At 34.1% G+C, this 26,409-nt stretch overlaps 3 protein-coding genes across 3 annotated transcripts; 1 reads left to right on the plus strand and 2 right to left on the minus strand.

The window, feature by feature from the left end:
• Nucleotides 1-4,517: 4,517 nt before the first annotated feature.
• On the plus strand, nt 4,518-5,693 carry LOC147920525 (uncharacterized). Its single transcript, XM_087501112.1, has 4 exons — nt 4,518-4,720; nt 4,787-4,874; nt 4,974-5,264; nt 5,310-5,693. Exons 1-4 carry the CDS (start codon nt 4,518-4,520, stop codon nt 5,691-5,693), a joined length of 966 nt encoding a protein of 321 aa, XP_087357238.1.
• A 2,866-nt stretch (nt 5,694-8,559) lies between these two features.
• Nucleotides 8,560-9,546, minus strand: LOC147920526 (uncharacterized). The gene has a single exon (XM_087501113.1). It carries the CDS (start codon nt 9,544-9,546, stop codon nt 8,560-8,562), a length of 987 nt encoding a protein of 328 aa, XP_087357239.1.
• Nucleotides 9,547-12,281: 2,735 nt separating this feature from the next.
• LOC104766356 (uncharacterized) lies at nt 12,282-13,643 on the minus strand. Its single transcript, XM_010490225.3, has 2 exons — nt 13,205-13,643; nt 12,282-13,071 (listed from the first exon to the last, which is right to left on the minus strand). Exons 1-2 carry the CDS (start codon nt 13,483-13,485, stop codon nt 12,534-12,536), a joined length of 819 nt encoding a protein of 272 aa, XP_010488527.1. The 5' UTR covers nt 13,486-13,643; the 3' UTR covers nt 12,282-12,533.
• Between the last annotated feature and the right edge of the window lie 12,766 nt (nt 13,644-26,409).

Below are 26,409 nucleotides of genomic sequence, written 5' to 3' on the forward strand. Positions count from 1 at the left end.
GGTTTGCTTAAGTAGACTTCTCTGTAGACTATTGGTGGTTGACTTTGTAATGCCATCAACTATTAATATTATATTATTTTAATTTCACAGACAATTTAACCAAACCGATAGCGTACCGACTTCTTGATTTTAACCTAACCGGATTCAGTAACCATATAAATACTTCTTTCTGTAAGTCAACCCTAGTTTGTATGTGCTTTCTCTCTCTCCACAATTTCTCTCCCTAAAATTCCGATATTATTGCTCTCGAAAATTCAAATTCTATCCTCATCATTTATCGTCTTCGAAACTCAAGGACATCTCAGATAAGTATTCTCATCATTTATCGTCGGCTATTTGCTTTTGTAACGCTTTAGCTAATTTTCTTCAAAAATATATATGTTCTCATAGTTTTTTGTTCATTTTGCACTCAGATATGGGGTTACACAGCTACACTCAGTCATCTTCTAGTTCTTTGCAAGTATGGAGTGAAGGTCCACCCGAAGTAAACTTTCTTAGCATGACAGTTGGAATTCCTGACAAATGTTTATGCGGAAGGGAAACCGTTATGAAATGTTCCACCACAACCGACAATCCTGGAAGGATTTTCTTTGAATGCAATAACCATGAGGTTGTTAGATTGTATGATGGTTTATTCGTTTGGTATAATTATTATTTGAGTATAGATAATATTCTTATGGTATATTTATTTCTATGGTACGGTATAGGATGGAGAGGACCATATTATGAAATGGTGGGATGAGGCTATTATGCAAGAACTTCAAGCAATGAGAGGTGGACTTGCTGACCAAAGGGATTCTATTACAGCCATCCAGGAAAATGATGAAATGCTATGGGTTCAGCAGGAGCTAGACAAGGTGAAAGATCAGATGAAGGAATTACGTCTGTCAGTCCGTCGTGTACACGCGGTGGTCGAGAATGTCTTAATCGCCAGTATAATCTTTATTGTTGTATTAATCTCTTTTGCTTCGTATATCTTTCAATTAAAATCTGTGAACCTCTATTTATCATGGTCGTTTGTTTGAATGGCGTATATATGTCTGTAATCTGTGAACTTGCTTCAGTTTCTGTAATATTTGGACGATATCGTTGACTTCATTAGATGAGCTATTTAGTAGACTTCCCCCGTTTACATTAAGAAGTCAGTAGACGAAGTCTACTCGTTAATGATTTGCGACACGACGGTTTGCGTTATTAATTATGTAACTGTTCATTGTAACCGTTTCGTCTCGTATATATAAACCAGCACGGGCCTTTTGATTAGTTTAAAACTGCAACCAAAAAAGTTATCTATAAATCATTTCTTTTCTCTTTTTAAAAAAATAGTACGTAGTTCATCTTCACGACGAAAAATTGGTGATTGGTCAATATACTTGTATCGGTCAATATAAATCATCCACGCTTAATTGGAGACTGATCACGGTTGGGTAATTGAAACTTTCTCTATATCACTTCACTTCATCATATAAGTGTATAATCATCTATCATTCACATCTGTGTAACTCTTAGAAAGTTTCTATATCATATCACTTTATACTTAAAAGTGGAGAATTCTATATACACACAACTTTTGTCCATGTACCATAGAAACTCGTTCATCGTCGTTAACGATGTACTAATTATTTTGATTTGATAGATTTGCAGTTTAAAGTATGTTTTAGTTTCCCCAGAAAGAAATCTACATGATAAGTCTTCATCATAATAGTACAAAAATTAATTTGATTTGATGGATTTGCAGTTTAAAGTATGTTTTAGTTTCCCTAGAAAGAAGTCTACTTGATAAGTTTTCAGCATAATAGTACAAAAATTAATTTGATTGGATGGATTTGCAGTTTAAAGTATGTTTTATTTTCCCCAGAAAGAAGTCTACTTGATAAGTCTTCAGCATAATAGTACAAAAATTAATTTGATCTGATGGATTTGCAGACGGTCCAGTTTCCTATGGAGAAGTCTGCCAGAGAAGTCGTCAACATAATCATTACAAGGTATAAATTGATTTGACGTTAGTTAGCGGTAATATTTATATGTTTAATTTACTGATAAGTGGGAACCGGTTTTAACCGGTTTCTTTATCATTTCTTCCTAATTTTCTGGTACTGTTTCTAATAAAACGATTTTGGTTTTATAAAACCGGGATTATTATAATTATTGTAATTTTATACAACTTAAAAAACTGAGATAACATAGGATAGTTATCTCTAATTCTTCCTCATAAGGAACTAGAAAACGATTCCCTTCCGCTTATCTCTTCTGCTTATCTATATCGCTTATCACTAACGGTTGATTTCCCCATTTTTTTTTCATGTTAAACCTAAATCTCTATCTTTCGGATTGTCAGTTTACTTACCTTGTTTAACTTATTTGTACCAGATCTCGACGAACTCTGTATTCTTCAACCCAGCCGCTTTATCTTCATCTTCGCCGCGTCTTCGCCGCCGTTGTCCTCTTCGATCAAACCGAAGGTTGTCTTCTTTTGCAATTCGATAGTAGCCTTCTTTTTCAATTTGACGCATAGACTTATTGGATTTGTCTTCCTCTTTCTCAATCTCTCGTTTTTTAATTTCCCCGCCAAACCTAATCTTATCTTGCAGAATGGACGAGGGAAGAAAACCAGAATTTCCTCGGAGGTTTTACACGAAAGGTGATGAGCCGCTTCCAATAAAAAGCATCGGCTATTACAGCAACGATACGAAGCTGTTTGCTGAACTGTACAAAGCTCTCAAGCCGGATGAATGGGACAAGATTTATCAATCTCGACGGGGTGTCTTGTTACAGTTCTACAAGCTCGAATTCGAATGGGCTTCCAGACTGGTTCACCATATGCTCACCTTTCAGATAGTTTGCAACAAAAAGTACGAGATCTGGAGTCTGGATGGATCTAACCCTTTACGATTTTCTTTGAATGAGTTTGAAGCCATCACTAGACTTAACTGTGACGATGTCGAGTCGTTGGAGCAGCCACAGGTTGATGTTTCAGACGAGATGGAAGAGTTTTGGGAGAAACTTGGAGTCAATTTAGACAGCGGTCCGAGTATTGAGCAACTAGTTGCAGCATGTAAGAACTCAAACGATTGGGATAGAATAGAGCGTATTAGGTTGAGTTATTTAGCTATCTACGCTGGGTTTATAGAAGCTAGGAAACCATCAACGCCCACCCGTCTAAATATGGCTAGGCTAGTCATGGATTTAGATGTATTTCTTGATTATCCCTGGGGAAGAGTTGCTTTCAAGAACATGATTTTGTCTGTTAAGGAGAAGGACTTAAACAAGCAGAGTTACACCATAGACGGATTTGTCAAAGCTCTGCAAATATGGGTGTACGAATCTATGCCTGATTTTGGCAAATCAATTTGGGAACCGTTGGCGAACAATCCAAGTCCACTGTTGCTTGCTTACCGCGGTTCTCGCGGTAGAAAAAATGTCAAAGAGGGCATTCTAAAACAGGTATGCACCTCTGTGATTTGTCTATAATTTATCTACGATATTAGATGACTCGGTAACCATTATTGTGTTAGATTTGAACTAGTATATTGTTTTACATATATTGTAGACAAACTTCAGACACTTCAAAACCATTGGTGGCATGATTAGTCCTGTTTGGGAAGACGATGAAGCAGATGAGAAGATTGATAACATTTTGAGAGCACTCAATGGAGATTTTGGTCCATGGAGGTGGGGGAGAGGTTTGTGGCAGACGGATGGTATTTATGAATCCAACAATGCGAAGGTGAAGGTGGAGAAAAAGGGTGAGAAGAAGAGAGCGGGTACATTTGATGAGCCAAGTGGGAAGAGGCACTGTCCAGGTACTTCAACGGCCTTGTAGTTCAATATCTTGGATTCTATTAAAGATGAGCTCGACATGTGGGGAGCAGCTCTGCTCGATCAGATGAAGGAAGGTTTCAACAGGTTGAATGGGAAGATTGAAAGCCTGGCTTCGGAGGAGGGAGATGTGATTGGTACGAAGGAGGCTGATCCTTTATCAAAGGAACAGAAGGACTCTCAGGCAGCTACTGGTACGAAAGAGGCTGTATCAAATGAACAGAAGGACTCTCAGATGGAAATGGTTAGTTCTGAACACTTGCAATTTCCTACTACGATCCCTCACAATCACAATACCAGGTACAAGGCGAGGAAAAAATAGACTTCCAGAAGTTGTCAACTTCGAAGACATAAAAACAACTGTCTTCCTTATGTGAAGTAGACTTCCTTATGTGAAGTAGATTTCTATATCTGTGTTTTCTTTGTTTGTTTTATTTGAGACAAATTAAACATATGAGGCGACTTTAATATTATCTGTTTCCATAAATGACCATGTAACTTTTAAACCGGAATTTGCAGAACAAGCCAGGGCAATCTGAGACCCTGAAACCATCTACATCTCTTACTCGTACGGATACAAAGGTGCCAAAGAAAGTCAGCTCTGAATCATCTGACACTGAGTCAGACCCACCTGTATTTATTCGCACGGAAACCCAACAGCTGCCGACTTGACTGCTAGAGCCAAGAAACAAGAACCAATGAAAGAAGCTGCTAGGATTGCGGCACATGGCAAGGCTGAAAGGGTTAAGAGGTTGGCGTCAAGTCAACGTTCTCCTTTCGTTGGTGATAACACAGCCAAGACTATCATGGGTGATAAATCAGCCACATCAGCGTACAATCCTTTTGATAAAGCAGACATGGAGTTGAAGAAGGTTTTCCTTGATTTCTTAAAGAAAAATCCGTAAGTCTACTAACTTTTATGTTATGTTTCAAAAATTCTATTTGTTGAACCATTCATCACCCGCAGGACGTACAAGAACAAGGTCCTAGAGAAATCCCGATGCTGTCTTTGGTGGTACGAACTGCAGACAAAAACAGTCTGGCTACGAGATTCGGTAAGTCTACTAGATAACTTCGTCTCCAAGTATACTAGAAAACTTCGAGGCAGTCTTCAATATTATATAACTTCATTTTAAATCCATGTGGTTATCCAGCACATGGATGCGGGGTTGAATCTATTGAGACATCGACACACGCAGCATCCTCAAATATTTAGAACGAGTAGATTGGCTTTCCTAGACGCTATGTTCACTCATCTATGGACAACGAAGTACCTTGACTTTTTCAATTCTGAGGCACATGCTAATGGATCTGGGAAACTGTTGCCAGCTGGTGCCTTCAGCTACCATGCAGGGGAGTATCCACTGTATGCTCAGACTAACAAGCAATGGGGTCTGGAAGTGGACGACTTATACGCGCCTTTAAACGTGAAGTCGACGCACTGGGTAGCTATGTGGATCTCGATTCCCATGAGACACATCGTCGTCTAGGATAGCATCCCGAGTGTCACCAACGGCGAAGAGCTTGCATCTACCATCGAGCCTATTGCCGTCTTGGTTCCCTACGTGCTGCGAGAGTTAGCCAGCCCTGACCACAAGCATATTTATTTGTACGAGAAGTTCACTCATGAGCGGGTCAAAAAGGGAGTGCCTCCGAACAAGAAGCCAGGTGACTGTGGTGTGTATACTTTGAAGTACATAGAATGTCATGCTCTTGGGTTAGCCTTTCCTACTACTTTGTGCAACGCAAACATCACACGGATAAGGGAGAAGATGGCTTGTGACTTATTTCATGAGATTGAATGTCGTGGAACAAATGAGGAGAACTACATAGACGACTTTGGGCTCTATGATCCTCCTCCAATACGGGACTAACTATAAACTTTGTTTGAAAGACTTAAACTCTTGTTTTAAGTATGTATGACTCATTAGCATTATGTGGGGTTGATGTTTTGTTTCTGTTTGGGGGATCTTTATATTTTGTGGGTGGGATCCTACTGATTAAACTCTGATGATGGGCGGGATCTTGATATTTTTTGTGTGATCCTCCTTTTAAACTCTAATGTGTAAGGATGATTGTTCTTGTTTTCTACTAGTTATACATGGGATATTGGTATTTTTTGGTCAGTTTTTTCGTAACATATACATAACTTCAAACGTTAAACGTTAATAATAGCGTACACTTGTCTGTTCCTCATTAGTTAGTTATTAAAATATTAATTACTTGTAGTCTTCTCTAAACAATAGCGTACAGCGAAAGCCTAGTAGACATATTTCTGAAGTTAACTTGGAGACTTCGAATGGATATTGTTGTCCAATAGACATGTAGAACTTTTGTTCTCGTAGTTAAATTTTTTGTTTAACTATGATGATAGGCTGCTATCCATATATTTTTGTGGAATCGTCTCACCTAACATCTCAATACTAAAACAGTGGTTCATCCTTTTGATGTCGGACCTAATGCCAATCCTTCTACAGAGTTACAATAAAATCCAACAAAGTGCTTTTTTATCTGCTCTCCCGCCAATACTCTATTCTTGCTGTCGAAACCAGAGAAGCAATATAAAATAATATAAAATGTGACCGAGTTATAAACTTTATCGGGGAATGTGTTATTTAAATTTTTTATTAAAATATTAATAAAATAATACAGAAAAGAGAGAACCGATGCTTTTTTTTTTGTCGAATCTGTTTATTTTTACACTTGTCTGTTCCTCATTAGTTAGTTATTAAAATATTAATTACTTGTAGTCATCTCTAAACAATAACGTACAGCGATAGCCTAGTAGACATATTTCTGAAGTTAATTTAGAGACTTCGAAAGGATCTTGATGCACATTGGACATGTAGAGTTGACCGATAGAAATAGAGAAATAGATATTCAGAATGCATACATTAAGTTCAAAAATAAAATACAAATAGGAGTTTGGGTGATGCAACTAATCGTCGAGACGGACATGAAGTTTGCCCCAATCAATAGGAGGAGGAACCACACACTGTTTGACATCAGCTTCCGCAACCTCTCTCATCTCCTCTAACCTCTTGTGCTCTGCCTCGAGGTCGACAAGTTGTTGACCCAATATTTGATTCAGTTGGGATAGTTGAGCGTCGATCAGATCCACTTGATGCACAAGGGCGGTAGCCTCTTCTTTCTTCTTCATGTGATCTCTCATCATACGAAGAATGGCTTTAAAGCGGTCCTTCGTCTCTTCTTCAACCACGACTCTCGTCCTCTCAAAAGCGTCTTTCATGGCATCTATTACTTCCTCTTCCCACTCGAAATCGGAAATGCTTCGCTTACGCTTACTGGAACTCTCTCCGGCCATAGCTCGTAACCAATTTATTCTCTTGTTATCGAAGAAGGAGATGCAATAGATTGAGTGGAAATTGAGAGGATATTTATAGGTGAAATTGAGACGGCAACGATACAATGAATGTAGAGAAATAGAAAGGGTACAACGAATGTAGAGATATCAAAAGGTTACAACGAATGTAGAGACAGCGAAAGGGTACAACGAATGCAGAGATATCGAAAGGGTACATTGAATGTAGAGAGAAACGCATCATACATCGAAAGCTTAGTAGACATCAGATTGAAGTTAACTTAGAGACTTGGTACACATCCCAAGACATATTGCGATGACAACAATGAAACCTATCCAAGAGAGAACCATAAATTGTCGAAGCATTTTTTCCCTTTCATTCGCTGCCAGTAAGTCACATTCAAACTTCTTCTTGTCTTCCTCATATGTGTTAACCACCCTAGAGTTCACCAAACCGTTAACAACTTGTTCTTTCATTTCTCTTACAGATTCTTTAAGTACCTTGATTTCTTCTCTATGCCGACGTATCTTATCCCTCGCATCCAATAAGCTCCGCCTTTGCCAACCACGTGATGGTTCTGCGTCTGACCAATGGGAAAACCCATGAACAGTGCATCTGAAGAAATTTCTTCACGGATTTGCATCTGTCCATAATTTCACAATAATCGTTGATCTACCGCAGTAGTTGCAGATTGGACCAGTTATTTGTATATGCGAATTTGTATCAGAAACTGACCTCGAAATTTGGCTCATCATTCTCTAGCTGATTGTGGTCGTTCAAGAAGAGGAGTATCATAAAATGGTCTTACGAGTAAATGATAGTTACGTACTAGTCTTTAATAATGTCGTCTTGAACACGTGGGATAATCCCGAAAAATTACAGAGACAAATTATAGCTAGGGAAACTCGAGATGACTTCACGATGATTGTTAGTGTAACAAACGATCATATACAAAACGTTAAAAATATATCAAGTGGGATTGTTACTTACACAATGAAGTCGAGTATGTCCAAGCTGTATGCATTTTGAACAAGCATATTGCTTATGAGACCTCCTCGGTTGCTCCCATTTTTATGTGACAGTTCTAGCCATGTTAGCCAACGAGACTTCTTTTGCCTTCAAGGCTTCCGCTTCGGTATGGGAGGTATACATCGGATATCTGTCCCAATTGGATCGTGCTCAACATTGGGCATGATGGTAGCCGCCTACGACGCATAAACATAATATTTTCTATAGTAAGCTTCGACTACGGTAGACATATGCCATCCGCTTGACTTGACAGCTTTAATTGAATGTGAACATGGAATTTTCTCAATATCAAACACCCCGCATGAACAAGATTTTGCTTCCAAGTTAACCAAACAGTCACGTTGCCCACCCCTAACGTAGAAACGCCAGCCTTCAATGCGTTCTACCGTCATCGCCTAAAAGTGGTTGTCAGACTAAGTGCATCCTCTCGTCTTTTCCAATACCACCTACCTAACTTTTTCTTAATAAACTCAATGAGATATGTGATGGGATAATCTTTGGCTTTCTTTAGCATGAAGTTGATAGATTCTGCAATGTTGCTAGTCTTGATGTTGTATCTATCTCCTGGACAGTAAACCCGATACCATAAAGCTGGATCTGCCTCATCCAAGTACGCTGCAAGGGTCGGATTTACGTTAGTAAAGGAAGCCATGTAGCGGTTGTAATCATCATACGTATGCGCATATGCTGCCCCTTTCAGTTGCTTCCCACAGAAATTAGAAATTATGTTTTGTTGGAGATGGTAGTAACATATTCCTCGTGTTGCCCATGCCATAACAATGCCACATGCTTTAGCTATTGAACTGCACCTATCCGAAACTACTACCAGTGGATTTTCATCCGAGATACACTCACTTAATTTGGTGAAAAACCAATCCCATGAAGCATCACACTCCGAGTTGACAATTCCAAAAGCCAATAGAATTATCTGAAAGTTACCATCCTGTGCGCAAGCGACTAGCAATACACCTTCATACTTTCTGGTGAGATGGGTCCCATCAACCACAATAACTCGCCTCACGTAATTGAAACCACGGATTGAAGCATCGAAAGATAGGAAAAGGTACTTAAACCTATGCTCGTCATCAACAACAAGGTCAACGACACTTCCCGGGTTTGACTGCTCTATTTTTCTAAGACAATAAGGCAACTTCGCATATCCAGATTTGGCGTTTCCTCTCACATATTCCAAGGCATATTGTAAAGCCCTGTACGAAGTTGTGTAATCCACTGTCATGCCGAACATTGTCCTCATTGAATCTTGGATATGTTGTGAGGCAACACCATCTACTATTCCTACCCGGTCTACAAAAAGCATCCCAATATATTTGGAGGTGCAACGCTTACAGTGAGCTATGCGGTCCACAATAAACATGTATGCACGTTCAGATATTTGGTGACCCAAAAAGTGGTTGGATCATTCTTCATAGTGGCTACGACCCTCCACGTGCATCCTGGCACAAAGCATATTGCCACCAACCGAGACTTTGTGGACTTCTTAATTTTGAAAGAGAATTTTAGCATAATAGCGGTCAAACGCACCTTTGTTATGACATCATGTTTGCATGGAAAGCATTGATCTACTTTCAGTTGGTCTATCCAAGGATTATTTAACTGTCCATGAATACCACCAACAAACGGTTTCCCTTCTTTAGCATCTACATCTGGGTGATCTCCATCTTCATCGTCATCTTCATTTTCAAATTTCCCATACTCACTGTAATCGAAATCCACGTCATCAACATCTTTTGGCTTCTCATTTGTAGTGTCATGGAGAGCTTCTTCACATTCTTCTACACCTTCATCGGCACCAGGATCTACATCGTCACCAAATTCATCTGTTGGCTCCCCATTGGCAATAGAACAAGAGTTATTTATATCATTAACACATCCCTTAACCGACTGTCCATCCATGCATCGCGTAGAGACGCAAAGGCGAGCAACATTCCTACTACTAAAATCCTTCAAGTTCTAAACTGATCTATCATTTGTGACATAGACAGGAGGGGTATCTTGGGGCAATTGCTGAAGCATCATCTCTGTTAAGGGATGCGATAACTGAACCATCTCTGTTTCTTTGTCAATCAGATAATCTTCTACAGCCATTTCAAGAAGTTCAGCGTATGTACAACCGTGTCGCAAAAAAAACATTCTCCCACCTTTGCATCCATCCATATCAAAATGCCAGAACCCATTTCTCGTCGCCCATACTCCGTAAACAACAGGTATTTGCGCCATCTACCTGAAAGAGTAAGTAGCAAGTCAATTACTCATTACATAGCTGACTATCCGTAGAAGTCTTAAATCAATAACCTAGATGCCTAACAAAACCAAAAACATGATTGATCCAAAAGTATAATATATTATCATGACAATAATAGACAGAGGCAAGTACATAACCGATACAAAACATTTTGAACTACAAAATCAAAAAGAAAAATTTATAAATTTCAATTAAACACTATTTCAAATATACATACTTCACAGATAACTCCAACGGTTTGACTTCATAAATTAGTCTACTTTAATGACCTAACTGCCTATGAAAACCAAAAATTTGATTTCTCCATATGTATAGTATGGATTCATGTCAAAAACATACAGAGGCAAGTAAATAACTTATATCAAAGAATACAACAAGAAAATCTTAAAAATTATTCACATTTGCAATAATTATGTTTTCAAAATCTGTTGACTTCATGTTGACGTCAACGGGTAGATATAAACGAGACTATACGAAGATAACTTCAAATGAAGTCTATTTTTTGTGGTCTATTTTTGTAATTACAATTTAACAAAGCAGACAGCGGACGAAGTCTACTAGAACCGGTTGACTTCTTCTGTGGTCATCTTTTGTTAATTTTTTGGTCAGTTTTGCAATTAAATAGATAAAAATAGGTAGACTTCAATGGAAAGTTCCACCTGTTAACTTCAATTATAGTTTACTCTGGTTATTTTTGCAATTGACCAACCCATTGACTTTACAGTAGACTTCTGTCTAACAAGTAGACTTCATCTATCCGTCAAGAAGAAAATGTAAACTTCGTCATGGTTAGTATTGCAATTGACCAAGTTTTACTTTTGCCAAGTAGACTACATTTGAAGTCTATAGTAATGATGACTTCGTTTGCATTCTGTCGTGGTCATTTTTGGAGTTGACCAACATTAAAAATTTTAATTAGTAGACTTCTTTTACAGTCAAATAATTATTTTAATATAATAATATTACGGTCAATGCTTAAATATTTTGGTCAATTCCAAAAACTGTCACTATAGAAGTCTACTCGTTTATTATCGTAAGAAGACTTAGGCCAGCAGTCATCACTAAAAAGTCAAGAATTTTGTCAATTGCAAAAATACACCTTAGTAGACTGCAAACGAAGTATCTGACGGAAAGATTATAATGCAGTCTGAATCATATTTTTTTGTTTTCAAATGAAATTAATGAGACTGAAATTTTAGTCTACGGGCTCGAAAGTCGATAAATTTTAAATTGCAAAACTGACCACATAGTAAATTTTACATGATATTATGACGGTTGGACTAACAAATGAAGTCTAAGTTCGACAAAAAAACAAAGAAAATCACGAAATCTACCGGAAAATAACCTTATCGGTGGTGGTTTCGCAATGTCAAGCACCGAGGACGTCGTATTTAGTCACCACTGAAGAAACACAGCGCTAATTTTCCTTGTTCATGAGATATAACAAGATTAACGAACTTTCAATTTTTTCGATTAAAATGGAGAGGAGATGGAAGAAAATGAAGTTCTCATAGCATTGGATGTTATTTAAGCTCACAAATTGGATTGCTGAAGCATGGAGAGCTTCAAATTTAGTTGTTCATGGTTGTTGGAAAATTGATGGCGGTGGTATAACCGTAAATAAGACAAGAAGATGAGGATATGGATGTAACAAACATTTTCACAAGAAATTCAAATAAATTAGAAATAATGACATTTCTGTGAATACAATGAATGGCAGAGGATTTAGTAGGCAGAAAATGGCAAATGTTTGAGAAAGAAAAAGAGGAGTCTAGTTTTGCAATTGACTCAAGTTAGGAGTTTAATTTTGCAAGTGTCCCATTTTGTATTTGATATATTGGAGTGAGTTGTGTTGTACTGTTGTATAGCGATTGACATAGCCATTCTTGGATAGACTCTCTAGTCTCTACTACATCACCCTTTTAGCTTGGCACAGCTAAAACGAGCTTCTTACATCACACACAATTCAAAGCAAAATTACTTATGATAAACCAAAAATCTAAAATAGATGAAACCAAACTAAACTCAAACTCGACCTAACTTGTCGGTCAAGTTATTATCTTTCACTCTCCGGAAGATAAGATATTTAAAAGGTCAAGTTAACAGAAGGGAATAGCCATGTTCCCGAAACAGTGCTCCCTTTGGGCACAAGCAGCACCACCAAAACTTCCTTGTCCTTCAAAATCTAGATTCCATAAACCGTTCCAAATAGCGCTATCTTCATTCACATTAGGCTCGGGTATTACCACAGGAACCACCGGGTAATACCCGTTTGTATTTGGGTCACAACCAGAGCTTGTTGTTGAATGTATGATCTGTTGAGGCACATAGAAAGCACCACCTTCGCCGCTGCTGCCGCTACTGCTGCTGCTGAAAGTATTATCACCATTATTGTTGTCGTCATCTAGTAAAGACATGATCTTTTTCATGTCGATTTGATTGAATTGAAGCAACTGCTGTTCTTGCTGTAACTCCATTTGTCTTTGCTGCTGAAATTGTTGCCTCTTGAAGAGACGGTTCTTTGTCTTCTCCGCATTGTTAGTTGGAGACTTTGTCTTCTTCTTGAAATGGGTTCTCCAATAATTCTTGATTTCGTTGTCTGTTCTTCCCGGTAAACTACGTGCAATCGTCGACCACCTACAAATATAAATCATCAGTCAAAAAGACCATGAAATAAGAAAGAAAGACGAAATTTCTTATTTGAGTAAATCTACAATATGTCAACTTCTAGTGGCAAAATTAAACAATCAAAAGCTTAAAGTATTTTTACCTATTGCCCCACTTAGCATGTAACTCAAGGATAATGGTCTCTTCATGTGGAGTGATTTGTCCTCTCTTAAGGTCTGGTCTTAGGTAATTGACCCATCTTAACCTACAACTTTTGCCATTTCTCTTCAACCCGGCGAGCCTAGCCACAGAGTTCCATCGGCCTTCACCGTGAAGCCTCACATAATCGATCAAAAGGCGGTCTTCTTCAGCAGTCCAAGGCCCTTTTCTCCAACCTTCTTCTACCACTCCCCATCCTCCTCCCATCGCTCCCCACAAACTCATTCTTTCTTCTTAGGTTTTTTTCTTTTTCTTTCAATGAAAGCTAAACTAGAGAAGTAGTGTCTTCTCCTTCTCTCACAGACCCACCAATCTCTTTTTGTCTCTCTGTCTTGTGAAGCCTAAGTGTTCCTCTGTTTTGTCTTTGTGTTGTGTTGTGTTCTATTTTTCCTCTTCCCCTTTCATTATTTATATATGCACTCACTCTCTAGCTCTCCTTGGCTCCACCACTTTTTTTTTTTGTAGAGTATAGACTAGTGACAAGACAAAGATCTTTTTACATTTTCAGAGTTGTGTTCTTTTTTATAATCATAATTATAATCTAACCACTACCTAAAAGACAATTCCGTGCAATTGAAAAACTTTTCCATCTTAAACTACAAAAATAGTTATACAAGCTCTTAATTAGTAAATAAGAATGATTAATCTATTCAGCAAATGTTATCCCAAGAAGAAAAGAATCAGAACTATAATGTAAACAAAAAAGAATGACAAGAACTTGGGTGCTCTCATTGTCCCTTTTCAAAGGTCGTAGTCATAACTCTTGATTATCCTCTCCTCTGTCCATTTAACTCTTCATTTTCAAAGGCATCATCGTACACAAAATACTAATTTACCCCCTTCTCGTTGGTGCATTTTCTTTTGAATTTAAACTGAGGATGAAAAAAATACTGATGGACTAATAAATCCAAACGACTAAATTTCTCTTACCAATCATACATTAATTAAAAAAAAATCATTATTTCGTTGTAATAAGTTGGAGGATAAGAGTTCACAAAAGTAATCTAAAAAATTAAACTTTAGAAATACAAATTAGATAGTCTGAAGATAACAAAAACGTGAAATATTTGGAGAAATTCTAGTTAACATGGAGCAAACAAATCACATCTTGTAGATTAAAAACAGCGGGTTAATCTTCAAAAAAATGCATCATTAAAATTAGCTCTACACAATATGTTTCAAAAACCTAACAGAATATCTTTTTAATAAGGTATATTATACATAGTTCATGGCTAAATTTTTCTCCATAGTTCATGTAATCGTCTCTTTAAGCAAAATCCAGCCTAAGTATGTGATGGAATCATAAGATTTCGACGGCCATCATAGCGATACCGAATGTTTTGAGATGACCTTCCCGGTGAATCTTTTTTCTCTATTGCCTCAACAAAGCTCATTATAGTTTCCTCCCAAAAACAACCTTTCACATACTACCAACTTTTAAAACTCAAATAATTTTCAAATGTTAAACAAAAACCAGAAACTAGGATAAAATCTAGCCGAACTAGAAAGTTCTATTTACCAAAAATTTCTCTTTTAAATTTAGATGGACAAATAATTATATTTATATTACATATATAATTTCACGTAAAATAATTATTCAAAAGGTTTAAAGTTTATATTCAGTCTAAATCTAAAACCAAAAAGAACCAAACAAAAATTAAATCAAATCAAACCTTTATTTAACTGAACTATACCATCGAAAAATCTATGAAAGTACATCAAATTTAAATGTTATAATGTTATAATTAGTCGTCTAGGCTTTATCATTCTCATTCACCAAACGATTATGCCCTGTTCGTTACAGTATCGCTGGTGACACCTTTCAGCGACTCAAATATAACTTTGTTTTTAATGAGTTTTAAAATGAGCGACACGTGACGTAAGAAAAACGGTGAGTAATAAATGATTTTGCAATCGCCGCGTCGGTTAAAACAATCGCCCGAAATTTCAGCGACTCTTTCTCCGAAACTAGCAACAATAAATCCCAACTCCAGCGACTATTTATTTTTGATCAATCATGATTTTGACTTTGTTTGCGTCATTTTTTCTGGTCGCTGCAGCTGTTTCAGCGTCACTCTTCCGAACAGGGCCATACCAGGGCTATTAGTTATAATCATATTCCACTTCATGCAGAAGATTAAAGAAATAATGTTAAGACATTGGGTAACATGGTGTAAAGAGGCATCAAATCCAACAGAATAATCCTTTTATACTAAAGTTATTTAGAACTTGTGTTTTGTTGCCACGTATATGATCTAAGGGTTTAATGCAAGGGATATTTTATTGTAACTATTTAACTTCCTTAATGAACATTTTTCTTAAAACGCATAATTATAAAGTAAAAGAGAAATTCATGGTGCTGGCCGATTATATAAAGGTTATAAACATACTTGAACCACTAAGGTTTCTCCAAGTGTCGAGGAGATTTATATATGCGATCTCACACTAATCTTTGTTGTTGTCGTATAAGATTCGTTGGATTCCACATGGAAACAAACCAAATAATTATAGAAACAAACCAAATAATTAAGGAAGAGTTTGTGGTCTTTGTATATCACCATGGGACAGGTGGTCCTATAATTCTCTTTTGCTTAGATATTTGTAAGATTGTAAATTTGTAAGTACTCTCTTCTTAATTCTGTTATAATATTATATGATCATTTCACAAAATTAATGTATTGTTTCCAACTTTTCCATAGTTGAAATCATATATCCACCGAAATGTACTAAAAAACGTGTGGTTGAGTACAATACGTACGTGTTCTTACTTCAGTTTCATCTATGAATTTAAAACCAAAACTATCACTTGGTTTCTGTTTCCAAAATACTTTTAACAAATAAAACAATGGGATAATGAACGTGAAGCTTATGTGTATGTGTGTATATATATATATGTTAGAAGTTATTTATCAAAAAACAATGTGACTGATGTAAAACTAGAGTCTTACTGTAATGGTGAATCAGAAATTTAATACGACTGTCGAATATAATATTTTGATGCGACAAAAAACATAGTAGTTAATTAGCACTATAAACATTAGAATAATTTTCTAGAACTAGGGTCAGATTTATGGTGTTCCATGCCAACCGTGACCGACTGACCGATCCACTTGCTAGTCAAAGATAATAGATTTTTTCGTTCATTTTCATATAGATACAATTAAATCTTTTATCTTAAAACCCAAAAAAAAAACAAAAAATTTAAATGCCAAAATAAGGCACATCATGGAATGAATATTGTAATTAATGAATTAGTGTTATGTATATATGTATTATGGATGTCTATTATTGGCTCGTCAGTGGATTTGTAAACCCTAATATGTATCCATATATATATTATATCATATGGAATAGAGTAATAATACAAGTGAACAATTCCCTAATCCCTCTTCTTATAAAAAAAGAAAACCTAGCATAGCCGTCTGAGTTTTAAAATGTGTGTCGAAACCTTCACCAACAACGTCTACGATCCTCCACCCCTAACAAGATAAGTATATATGGATTATTTACACTTATGGCTGTATGTTTCGTTATAAAGTGGGATGAATAATTTATGTATATAGAATTCAACCTTATACTTTTGATATACCCACTATCGGTTGATTTATAGATTCTCTCACATATTAATAATTTTATTATTTACTTAAACTTGTGATCGATTCATGCTCTAATACTGTTATGTGAATCATGCTTCAATTAGTCGTTATTGTGAAGAGGGATCTGTTTGTTAGGGTATATTATTGTTGATTATTATCACTTGTTGCTTTATCGTTTGGTTTCATGAGGTTAATTCTCAAACTAAACGCATGATTATTCTATTATTTAGCTTGGTAATATGTTTTTGTCCATCGTTGGTTTTAAGTCAGTTTAGTAATTAGGGTTCGACCGTTTGAGTTCTAACACCAACTCATATGTTCATAATAGAACATGTTTTTGATTATTTGGATTTAATTTATTGGTTATTAAGTTTGGTTTGGTACGTATATTATTGGTTTGACAAAAGTGTCTTTTGTTTGAAGGAATGATAGATATTTCATGGTGAAGTAAAAATCTACGTATTCAGCTCAGTCTCTAGGAATATCATTCATCGAGACGTCTACGTTTTGTTTCAAATATTTTATCCTCTCGACAACGTCTTATTACCGAGATAAGTACAACTAAATTTCTTTTGCATATTAGTTAGATTTTATCACCTCGTATATCTTTGGTATACCTATAATTAAATTAGCGGTAATAAAATTATTGATATAACTTTTAATCTGCCGTTGACTAAAAAAAAAAACTTTTAATCTGCCATTAAAAGTTAAAAGAAAAAAAATTCATGAGACATGATATGTCATTCTTGTCTATGGGTCATATATAATTTATTACCATAAAATAATTATATAATTATATTATTTTTCTTTTTTTGGTAAAACGTTTTAGATTTTATAATAAAATCTTTAGTAAAAAAACGTTTAAAAGAAGAAGATATATATATATATATACACTATTTTATAATAAAATCTTTTCAAAAGATATATATATATATATATATATATAAATGGTTTTATAAAGTGTTTTAGATTTTATAAGAAAATCTTAAGAAAAGAAAAACGGTTGAAAAAAAAGATATATATATATATATATATAAAGATATGATGCTTAATATTTATTTAGCATTCATTTATATGATTGTTTATAATGTTTGTGATTTACTTTATTTGTTTAATCACAAATTTAAATCTAATTAAAATTAGATATAATATCATGATGAAATATTTTAAATCATGTCTCCAACCTTTTTTTTTAGTGAATATATTGAAAATTTAGTAACAAATTACTAAATAATAATTATTGGTCATGTTTTCTTGGCACCACCTCTATGGGGAGGTTTAAGTCCAAGTATATGACCATAAAAATTCACTTATTCTTTTGAATAATCTAAAGAAAGTAAATGACTAAAAGTCTATAAGAGAATATATACAAACAACTTAATTCCACTTATAACCAAGGTTATAATAGAAGATAATATCATTTATGGAATGATATTAGAAAATACATAATTTACTTGTCACAAAATATTGTTGTCATGTAGACGCATCCTATTGGGCTGGTCTATTCTTTGAAGTGAATATGACTTTCTGCTATAAGTAGTTTCCACTATTCTATTACAATATTAAGAAGTAGTAGAAAAAGTATTGAAAGCTCTTGAAGAGTATATATACTATTGTCTATGGGAACACAATTTGATATTAATGTGTTATAGTCTCTCTATTAGTCTAAATGTCAAAAAGGTCTAAGATATATAATACATGGCCCAAATTTGAGTATGTTATTGATTACAGAGTGAGATTCAAATCGAGATTGATAGACATGAAGTGTCATCATCTCGAGGGGGAGAATTAGGGAATCCCACATACAAAGGTGATGAAACAAATATATAGATTATGTTCACACCCAAAATGAGTTTAATCACTTATATGACAGAGCAAATCTTGAGGATTTGAAAAGTAATAATGTTGAGACAATAAGTAAGGAAAAATACTTTGAAATCATAAGTATTATTACCCAAGACAATAAAAGTATTTTAGAGATTACATGCATTATCTAGAAGATAAAATGCTTTCTGAAAATCTCACTGTTTGGATGCGAAAGAATAATCAGAAATTTTTGAAAAGATTCATTAGAGAACCCAAAGAGTTTTTCTAGTGTTATGTGTGCTGCTTTACAAAGCAAGCCGATTATATGGCTTTCACCGATCCCATGAATTTGGATAATGTCAATTTTCTGGTATGTATACAAAGCGATATTGTGGACTGATCATCCACTTTATATGTTTGTTATTAACTTGCAACATGGAGTTTGCGAGAGTATTTGGCTAATTGACAATGGTGGTGAAACCATGCCAAGTAATTGACATAAATGACTCTATATGTCAAGTAATTCGCATCATGCCAACGAATAATCATGAGTACTTCCCATTACAATTGGTTTGGGTCAGAAACCATATATATCCCATCTAAATGTGTTATACATATTGAGTTGCTCCACCACAGTAATTAAAATGGGATATGAAAGAATGTTGGAAATATGTTGGATATAAATCTCTCTTAATGATTGAATATCTCGAGATTCAAAGACTGTTGTTTCAGTGAGTCAGTCTTTCCAACATGAGGGGGAGAAAATAAACAGCTGGTAAAGAAATATATTGTAAGAAATTATCTTGATCCTCGTACTAAGAAATGTGCGCTAGAAATTTAAAAAATAATCTATTGGCAAAGTTTGCAGAGATGCTAAAAGCATGCAAAAGCCATTTTCTGACCTTGAGTGAAAATTTACATATACCAGTTGTGCTCCAAATGTCCTAAAGGATAAGATCAACTGCTAGTAAGTCTAAAGATCACATGAAGTGTGATAGACTTATGGTTCCAAATATAAGCATCCTCGGAAAAGAAATGGAGCATAATTTAATATGGCACCGAGTAAGCAAAGAGTTATGAAAATCTCTAAAAGAGATGTAGACATGAGTAAGAAAGAGATTCAGGTTCATGAGAATCATAATAGAAGGAAATCTCAACAAGTTGAGTCATATCTATAATGAAAAGGGACCAATAAGCAAATCGACGTCGTAATATGTTTGCATGCAGTGTTGTTGTTGATGATGTTATTGATGAAAATCGAGGATCATAAACCGCAGTTAATAGAAAAAGTTTTCTTGAAAAGTGTACACAAAGAATGATTGGTTAATCATTGAAAGAATTAACTATGAAATAGTTCAAGTCTCTTAAAGAGATAATATTTGGACTTGTAGTCCTTACACTTGAAAGTGTAAAATGAATGGTACATAAGTGGATCTGTATGAGAAATAAAGTACGTGTAGTAGTACAATGATTCTCAGAAAATACTTATGAGAGATGTACTCTCTTTTGGTGGAAGCAAATAAAATACGTGTAGTAGTACAATGATTTTCAGAAAATACTTATGAGAGATGTATGAGAAATAAAGTACGTGTAGTAGTACAACTATTGAAGATGATGCTTTCAGGGGGAGAAATATGATTATGTGAGTGGTTGTACTCATTTTCCCTTAGCATGGTTTTTATCCCATTGGGTTTTTCCATGAAAGGTTTTTAACGAGACAACAAAAGAACACGCGAAAAATAAACACCTGAAGAGGAATATTAGAGGAATATTATGATTCCGATGGTGAAAGACTATCATCTTCAAAGTCTTTGAAATACAATGATGATATTGTGAGAACCAAAGATATTGGTAAAGATGAGTCACTTGCGAGACTCATGACCAATAGAAGAATGGTGATACACATTTACTACAGATTCGTTCAAATGAAGATTTGGCGAACCATTTACCAAGGCATTTCCAACCATTACTTGTAAGAAGCTACTTCATCATATTAGATCGGTCATCTCGAAGATTGCAAATGATGTACTCAAGAGGGGGAGTAAAAGCGCGTTGCACTCTTTTTCCCTTAACCATGGTTTTTCGCACTGGTTTTTCCTGGTAAGGTTTTTAATGAGGTAGCATCTCACATGCGCATTTGGAACTACATTTTTATAATGGTCATCCAAGGGAGAGTATTATGAATATATCTATTATAGTATGGATGTCCATTATCGGCCCATTAATGGATTTATAAACCCTAATATGTATCTCTATATATATGTTATATCATATGGAATAGAGTAATAATACAAGAGAACAATTCCCTAAACCCTGTTGTTATAACAATTAGAAACTTTTAGACTCCAAAACGTATACATTTTGGAGAATAGTTTCGTGAGAAGATTCTAAACGTTTGAACCGTCCAAACGTTTCGTGAATAGTTTCGTGAGAAGATTCTAAACGTTTATTGAATAGTTTCTTCTATGAATAGTTTCGTGAGAAGATTCTAAACGTTTAAACATTTCTTTGTTCTTTTGAGATTTTAAATCACCTTAACTCAACGACTTTTGAGAATTTGGACCGAGAGGTCAAGTGTTTAAGGAACTGACTGAGCACTCTTAAAAACGTAAATGGTTATAAAGTTTTGGAATTTTTGATCATTTCATTATCTCCAACAAAATAATATTTACAGAAAATGTTTAGATTTTTACCCTGGTTAATATGAGTGACCGGGTTGGAAACTTATAAAATACAGTGGTTTTGTCATAAGTATAGTTTTTTTTGGGTCAACTATTCACGTCTAATTTCAGATTGTCAAAATAATGGTAAAATAAAAATGATATAAAAATCAAATTGAATTTAAATGTTTTCGCGTACACTACCATTATATACAAACTCAAAGATTGGTAGAATTATTTTACATATGAGAAAACATCATCCATCGCATGATCTTAAGATCATGATGCATATAGGGGTGTCAATCGGGCTGATCCAATCCGAAATCCATAAAGCTCACATATTGTTTGAGTTCGGCTCGGCCCGGCCCAAAATATTTTCGAATCAACATTTCAAAGTCTGAGCCCGGTCCTAACAAGGCTATAGGGCTTTACGGGCTTTTCCGACCTTATCTTACGGATCAAAAATTCAAACATGTAAGTCTTGAAAACAAATGTTTAAATGTTCGCTATAAAACAAATCAATCAAAATTTTAATAGTTCATTTATATTAACTAAAACCAACTTAATCTAAAAGAAAAAGTTAAAACTAAATAATTTTTTTATATTTTAATCAAATAAATTAATATATAATTCATATAAAATATCACAGATTAAAATTTTAAAAGTATTAAGTAAGATTATTAAGTAAATATGAAAACTAGAATTAGAGTTTCAAACTTTGTATATAATAAATCATTAATCAAATATTGCAATCAAATAAATATATAAAAAACAGTACACATATATTTGTTTAAAGGCTTTTCGGGCTGGGGTCGGGCTAAGCGCGAAAAACCCTATAGCCCAAACGGTCTGAGCCCAAAAAGCCCGATTTTTTTTAGACATATATATTTAAGCTCGAGCTCGGTATTTCTCAGGGCCGAGAAAAATCAGCCCGCGGGCTTTGGCCCTAATTAATATGCCTAAATGTATATAGGTCTTTCAACAGTTCAAAATCAAACACAAGATCTACAACAGTTTTTGTATATATATATATATATTTAATATGTTTGAACCCCGTAGTGAAGAGAGTGACTCTCTCTATACTAAGGGTCTGCAATTTTCAATTTAAAATACTTTATTCAGAATTTGTTTGCAATGCAAATCTGATGATAATACTTTTAACGTTTAAATTATTTTGTGTAATCAAATTTAAAAATGAAACAGAAAATTAATGAGTTGTAGAGGTGAAAGTACCTCAACGGCTCAAAGACTACATGCGACCGACACAAAGGTGTGCTGTAAGACGTCAGCAATATCATTTACCGATTACACACAAACAATTTTTAATTGAGTGAATAGACACTAATCACTTTTTAATTCCCAAAAATGATTAATTATTTGATTGAATCATCTACTAATAAATAATTGTCGTTGGAAGATCATCTGAACTCCGTGTTTCGTACGGGTATTATTTATCACTTTTGTACTGCAAAGACATGTTTAGCAGCTAAGCATGTGATTTTTCTAAGATACGACAATTAATCAAGAAATGTTTTCTCATAGTATGTCTTATCAGGATACATTAAAAAAAAAAAAAAAATCTTTTCACACACCAGATTTGTCTCAAATTATTTGTAGGTTATGTATTATCTGTGAAAAAAATTGGCATATATGATGTGTAATTTGTAAATGTTTAGAGACTTCTTCGGTTATGTGTTTATCTAAATTATATATAATTATTTATATTAATTTTTCGATAAGATAAGTGGAACGAGTGTTCCAATTGCATATGCATGATAAAACACCTTCATGGTTTGCATCAGAAATCTAATCATCAAAAATTCCTCGAGAATTGTTGCTCGATTTGGTGAATACTAAACTTCGAATGACACAAATCTTCTTTACGTTTTTTGATACATATACCGGTCTATTACTCAAACTACATCTCTCATATCTTTTTGGGTAAACTTAGAGTTACAGTTTTAAATATACGGTATGTAATTTGTAATCTCTGTTAACATGACTATTTTGGTACCCGAAATGTATAGTACTAGACGTAGTAAGAGATGTGAAAAATAAAAATAATTACAAAAGAAGGAAAAAATGAAAACCGATTATATGATTATAAGTGACAATTTAACCCCAAAACAAAAAAAAAAAGAGAGAGGATACGCCAACTATTTTAGAATCGTACAAGAAAAATATAATAATCCAACGTTCCCGCGTCAGATGCAACTTGGCAAGTACTTTGATCAAATGAATCATCGTATTCTTTTGTGTTAACTATATAATATGTTTTATAAATTTCTTCCTTTTTAGCGACTTTTTAATTTGTTGTCGATCAAAGATAAAGTTTGCACGATTCTGCTGAAATAATTTTAAATTATAACATTGTTGTTCTTATCTTAAGTTGGAAGCGCAAGGATGTGTACTTGCGAATAAGCTTCTAGAACTTCGGTAAATCATTGTTGTTCTCATAGCTTTAACTATGAACAAATCCCACAAATTAGAATAAAGTTACAGAAACCATATACATACCAACCCATGCATAGAGACTGTTGTCCTCATAGCTTTAAGCCTTTAACTATGAACAAATCCCACAAATTAGAATAAAGTTACAGAAACCATATACATACCAACCCACGCATAGAGAACTGTATTTTCTTTTTAAGGATACACATATACAAAGTATGAAGTGCCCAACTATATATGGAATAACCTTGGTTGTGATACTAGCTTGGTTATAGTGAAGTCAATGGACTCGATATGTTTTTTTCCCATCTAAATTCTATAATGTGCAACTGGCATGTGCGAATGTACTTCAAAAAAAAATTACCTCAGTTATAAAAATATATACACTAAACTTTCTCCGAAAGCCGCCAGCCAAAAATAATAATAATTATAGCAAAATTTTCTAGCAAGAGAATTTATTAAACCAAGAAGCGTTTTTGGGTCCCTAACAACTGTATTCATTATTCAATTTTATTTTTCTATATAGATGATGATTAAGAGTTTCACTAGAGTATTATAATATGAGGATATTTTTTTAGAGTTTCATTTTTATTGCTATTCCACATAAATCTTCTCACTTTTTATTTATTATATAAGGTGTAGCTATTGCGGCTATATATGTTTGTCGTGAACCTGGATAATAAGTTAAAACAAAAAACAAAGCACTTGGGTTCTATAGTTTACGAACTAAGTAAGTATACTTTAAATAGAATGATTCCCAAGGATTTACATAATCCATTCGAGATTTGCTGTCCGAAATTTTTATCAACTACTGTTATACCTTTTTCTCCATTATTTTCCACCGTCTGCTCTTACAAGATATGCTAAAAAGTAACAAGTAATTAAGGACATGATTGTTTTCTTTGAATAACTAAAAGCATATATTTGTACGAGGACTAAGTTTTTATATTATCGTAAGAATTGAAATCTTGATGGATATAGACGAATAAAAATTCTTCAGGCAGTTTACCAACACCATATAGTCCAATATCTACGAATTGAAGAGCTTAAAAAGTTATGAACGTACGAATGGTTATTGTGGCTACGTTTGCCCTGAATCCTGATAATACAAAATACTTGGAACGAACTATAAGCATGCTTTTTATGTTAGTAGAATGATTCTCAAATCTTGATTAATAAATTTTTGCGTAGGACAAGATGTTTAATTTTTTGGAGGTAGACATATTCTTCACATGTCGTTTTCCGAAACTTTTCTTCACCATTACTATGCTATTTGGTTGAACAATCAATTCAAAAAACAGACAGTGTTACTATTTCTACATTTTTGATAAAAACATGTTTCACTTTCTCTAAATCATCCATCAAAAGAATGATTCTCATCAAGAATATATTAATAACAAGTTGATCGAGTTACTCGCACTTTCATAAAAAGTGTTTAGTATAAATTTATATTCTAGATATAGATAACGTTATCTCTTAATTAAAAAAAAAAACTCTTTTTAACCAAATTAATTCATAAGCTGGAATTATTTCCTTGTGTAGTTAACTCGTAGGTGCATCTTAAGCCTAACAGTGTAGACGTTAGAATGATTCCGAGTGCGAGGACGAAAAAACTACCTTATTTAATTATATATCTACAATCATGGGAATATAAAGTTATTAGATCTGATTTTTCAAAAGAAATCTTATCACCAAATGAATCTATTTTCGTCTTCTCTTAAGTTTTGGGAAGAGACGAGATTATCAGGACATATTTGTTCTCGACATGGTTACGTTATGTTAGACCAAATAGAGTAAATGTATTAATAATTATAAAAAAACATAAACAATAATGTTACCAGAAGAACAAACTTTTTATCTGGAAAGAACATTAGGTAACATAGTAAAATCATATGAGACACCATAATTATTATTATAGATCGTAACGGTATAGTCATTATCAGGCTAATCTTTAGGATAACTTCGCTTTGCATCACCGGCCTAGCGTTATGTAGATTTCGTGTATCTAATAGATGATTTCTGTCTTTTGAGTCCACAGTTAACGTCATCGAAAAGTTGTTTGGATATGAAGAAACTAGAAAATTCTACTAACCTCGGAATACATTTAATTTCAAAGATTTGACCGTATGATAATTGATTGCTAACATTTTTGAAAAATGTTGCAGTATGTATTATTTAAGTAAAATTTAATATAAAAATATTAATAATAATAACAGTTATAAGAAACGTATTAGTTAATAAAGTGGATAAACTTATAAATAATAAAATAATATTAATTTACACATGGTTAATTAATTGTTTTTTTGTAACATAGTTAATTATAAAAAATAACGACGTAAATTCTATAATATTTTTACAATCTTATCATTTTAAATTTATACCTATTTTTCTTTCAAATAAGAATAAAATCAATAATTTTGATCAAAAAAAGAAATTTAAAGAACTAATTTTTTGAAAAATGTCATAAAAAAAAAAGTAAATATATATACTTGTTTTTTGTGTATTTGAGTGGATTTTCCAATAATTCCAGTAAAAAAAGTGTTGTCAAATAGTTTAATACAAATTCTAAAAAACCGTATTACTGAACAAGAAGAATAAAAATATAATTTTCCTGTTTTGTTTTATTTTGTTTGGTT

The sequence above is a fragment of the Camelina sativa genome, chromosome 19 (assembly GCF_030686135.1).
Source record: "Camelina sativa cultivar CO46 ecotype springtype chromosome 19, ASM3068613v1".
Taxonomy (NCBI): Eukaryota; Viridiplantae; Streptophyta; class Magnoliopsida; order Brassicales; family Brassicaceae; genus Camelina; species Camelina sativa.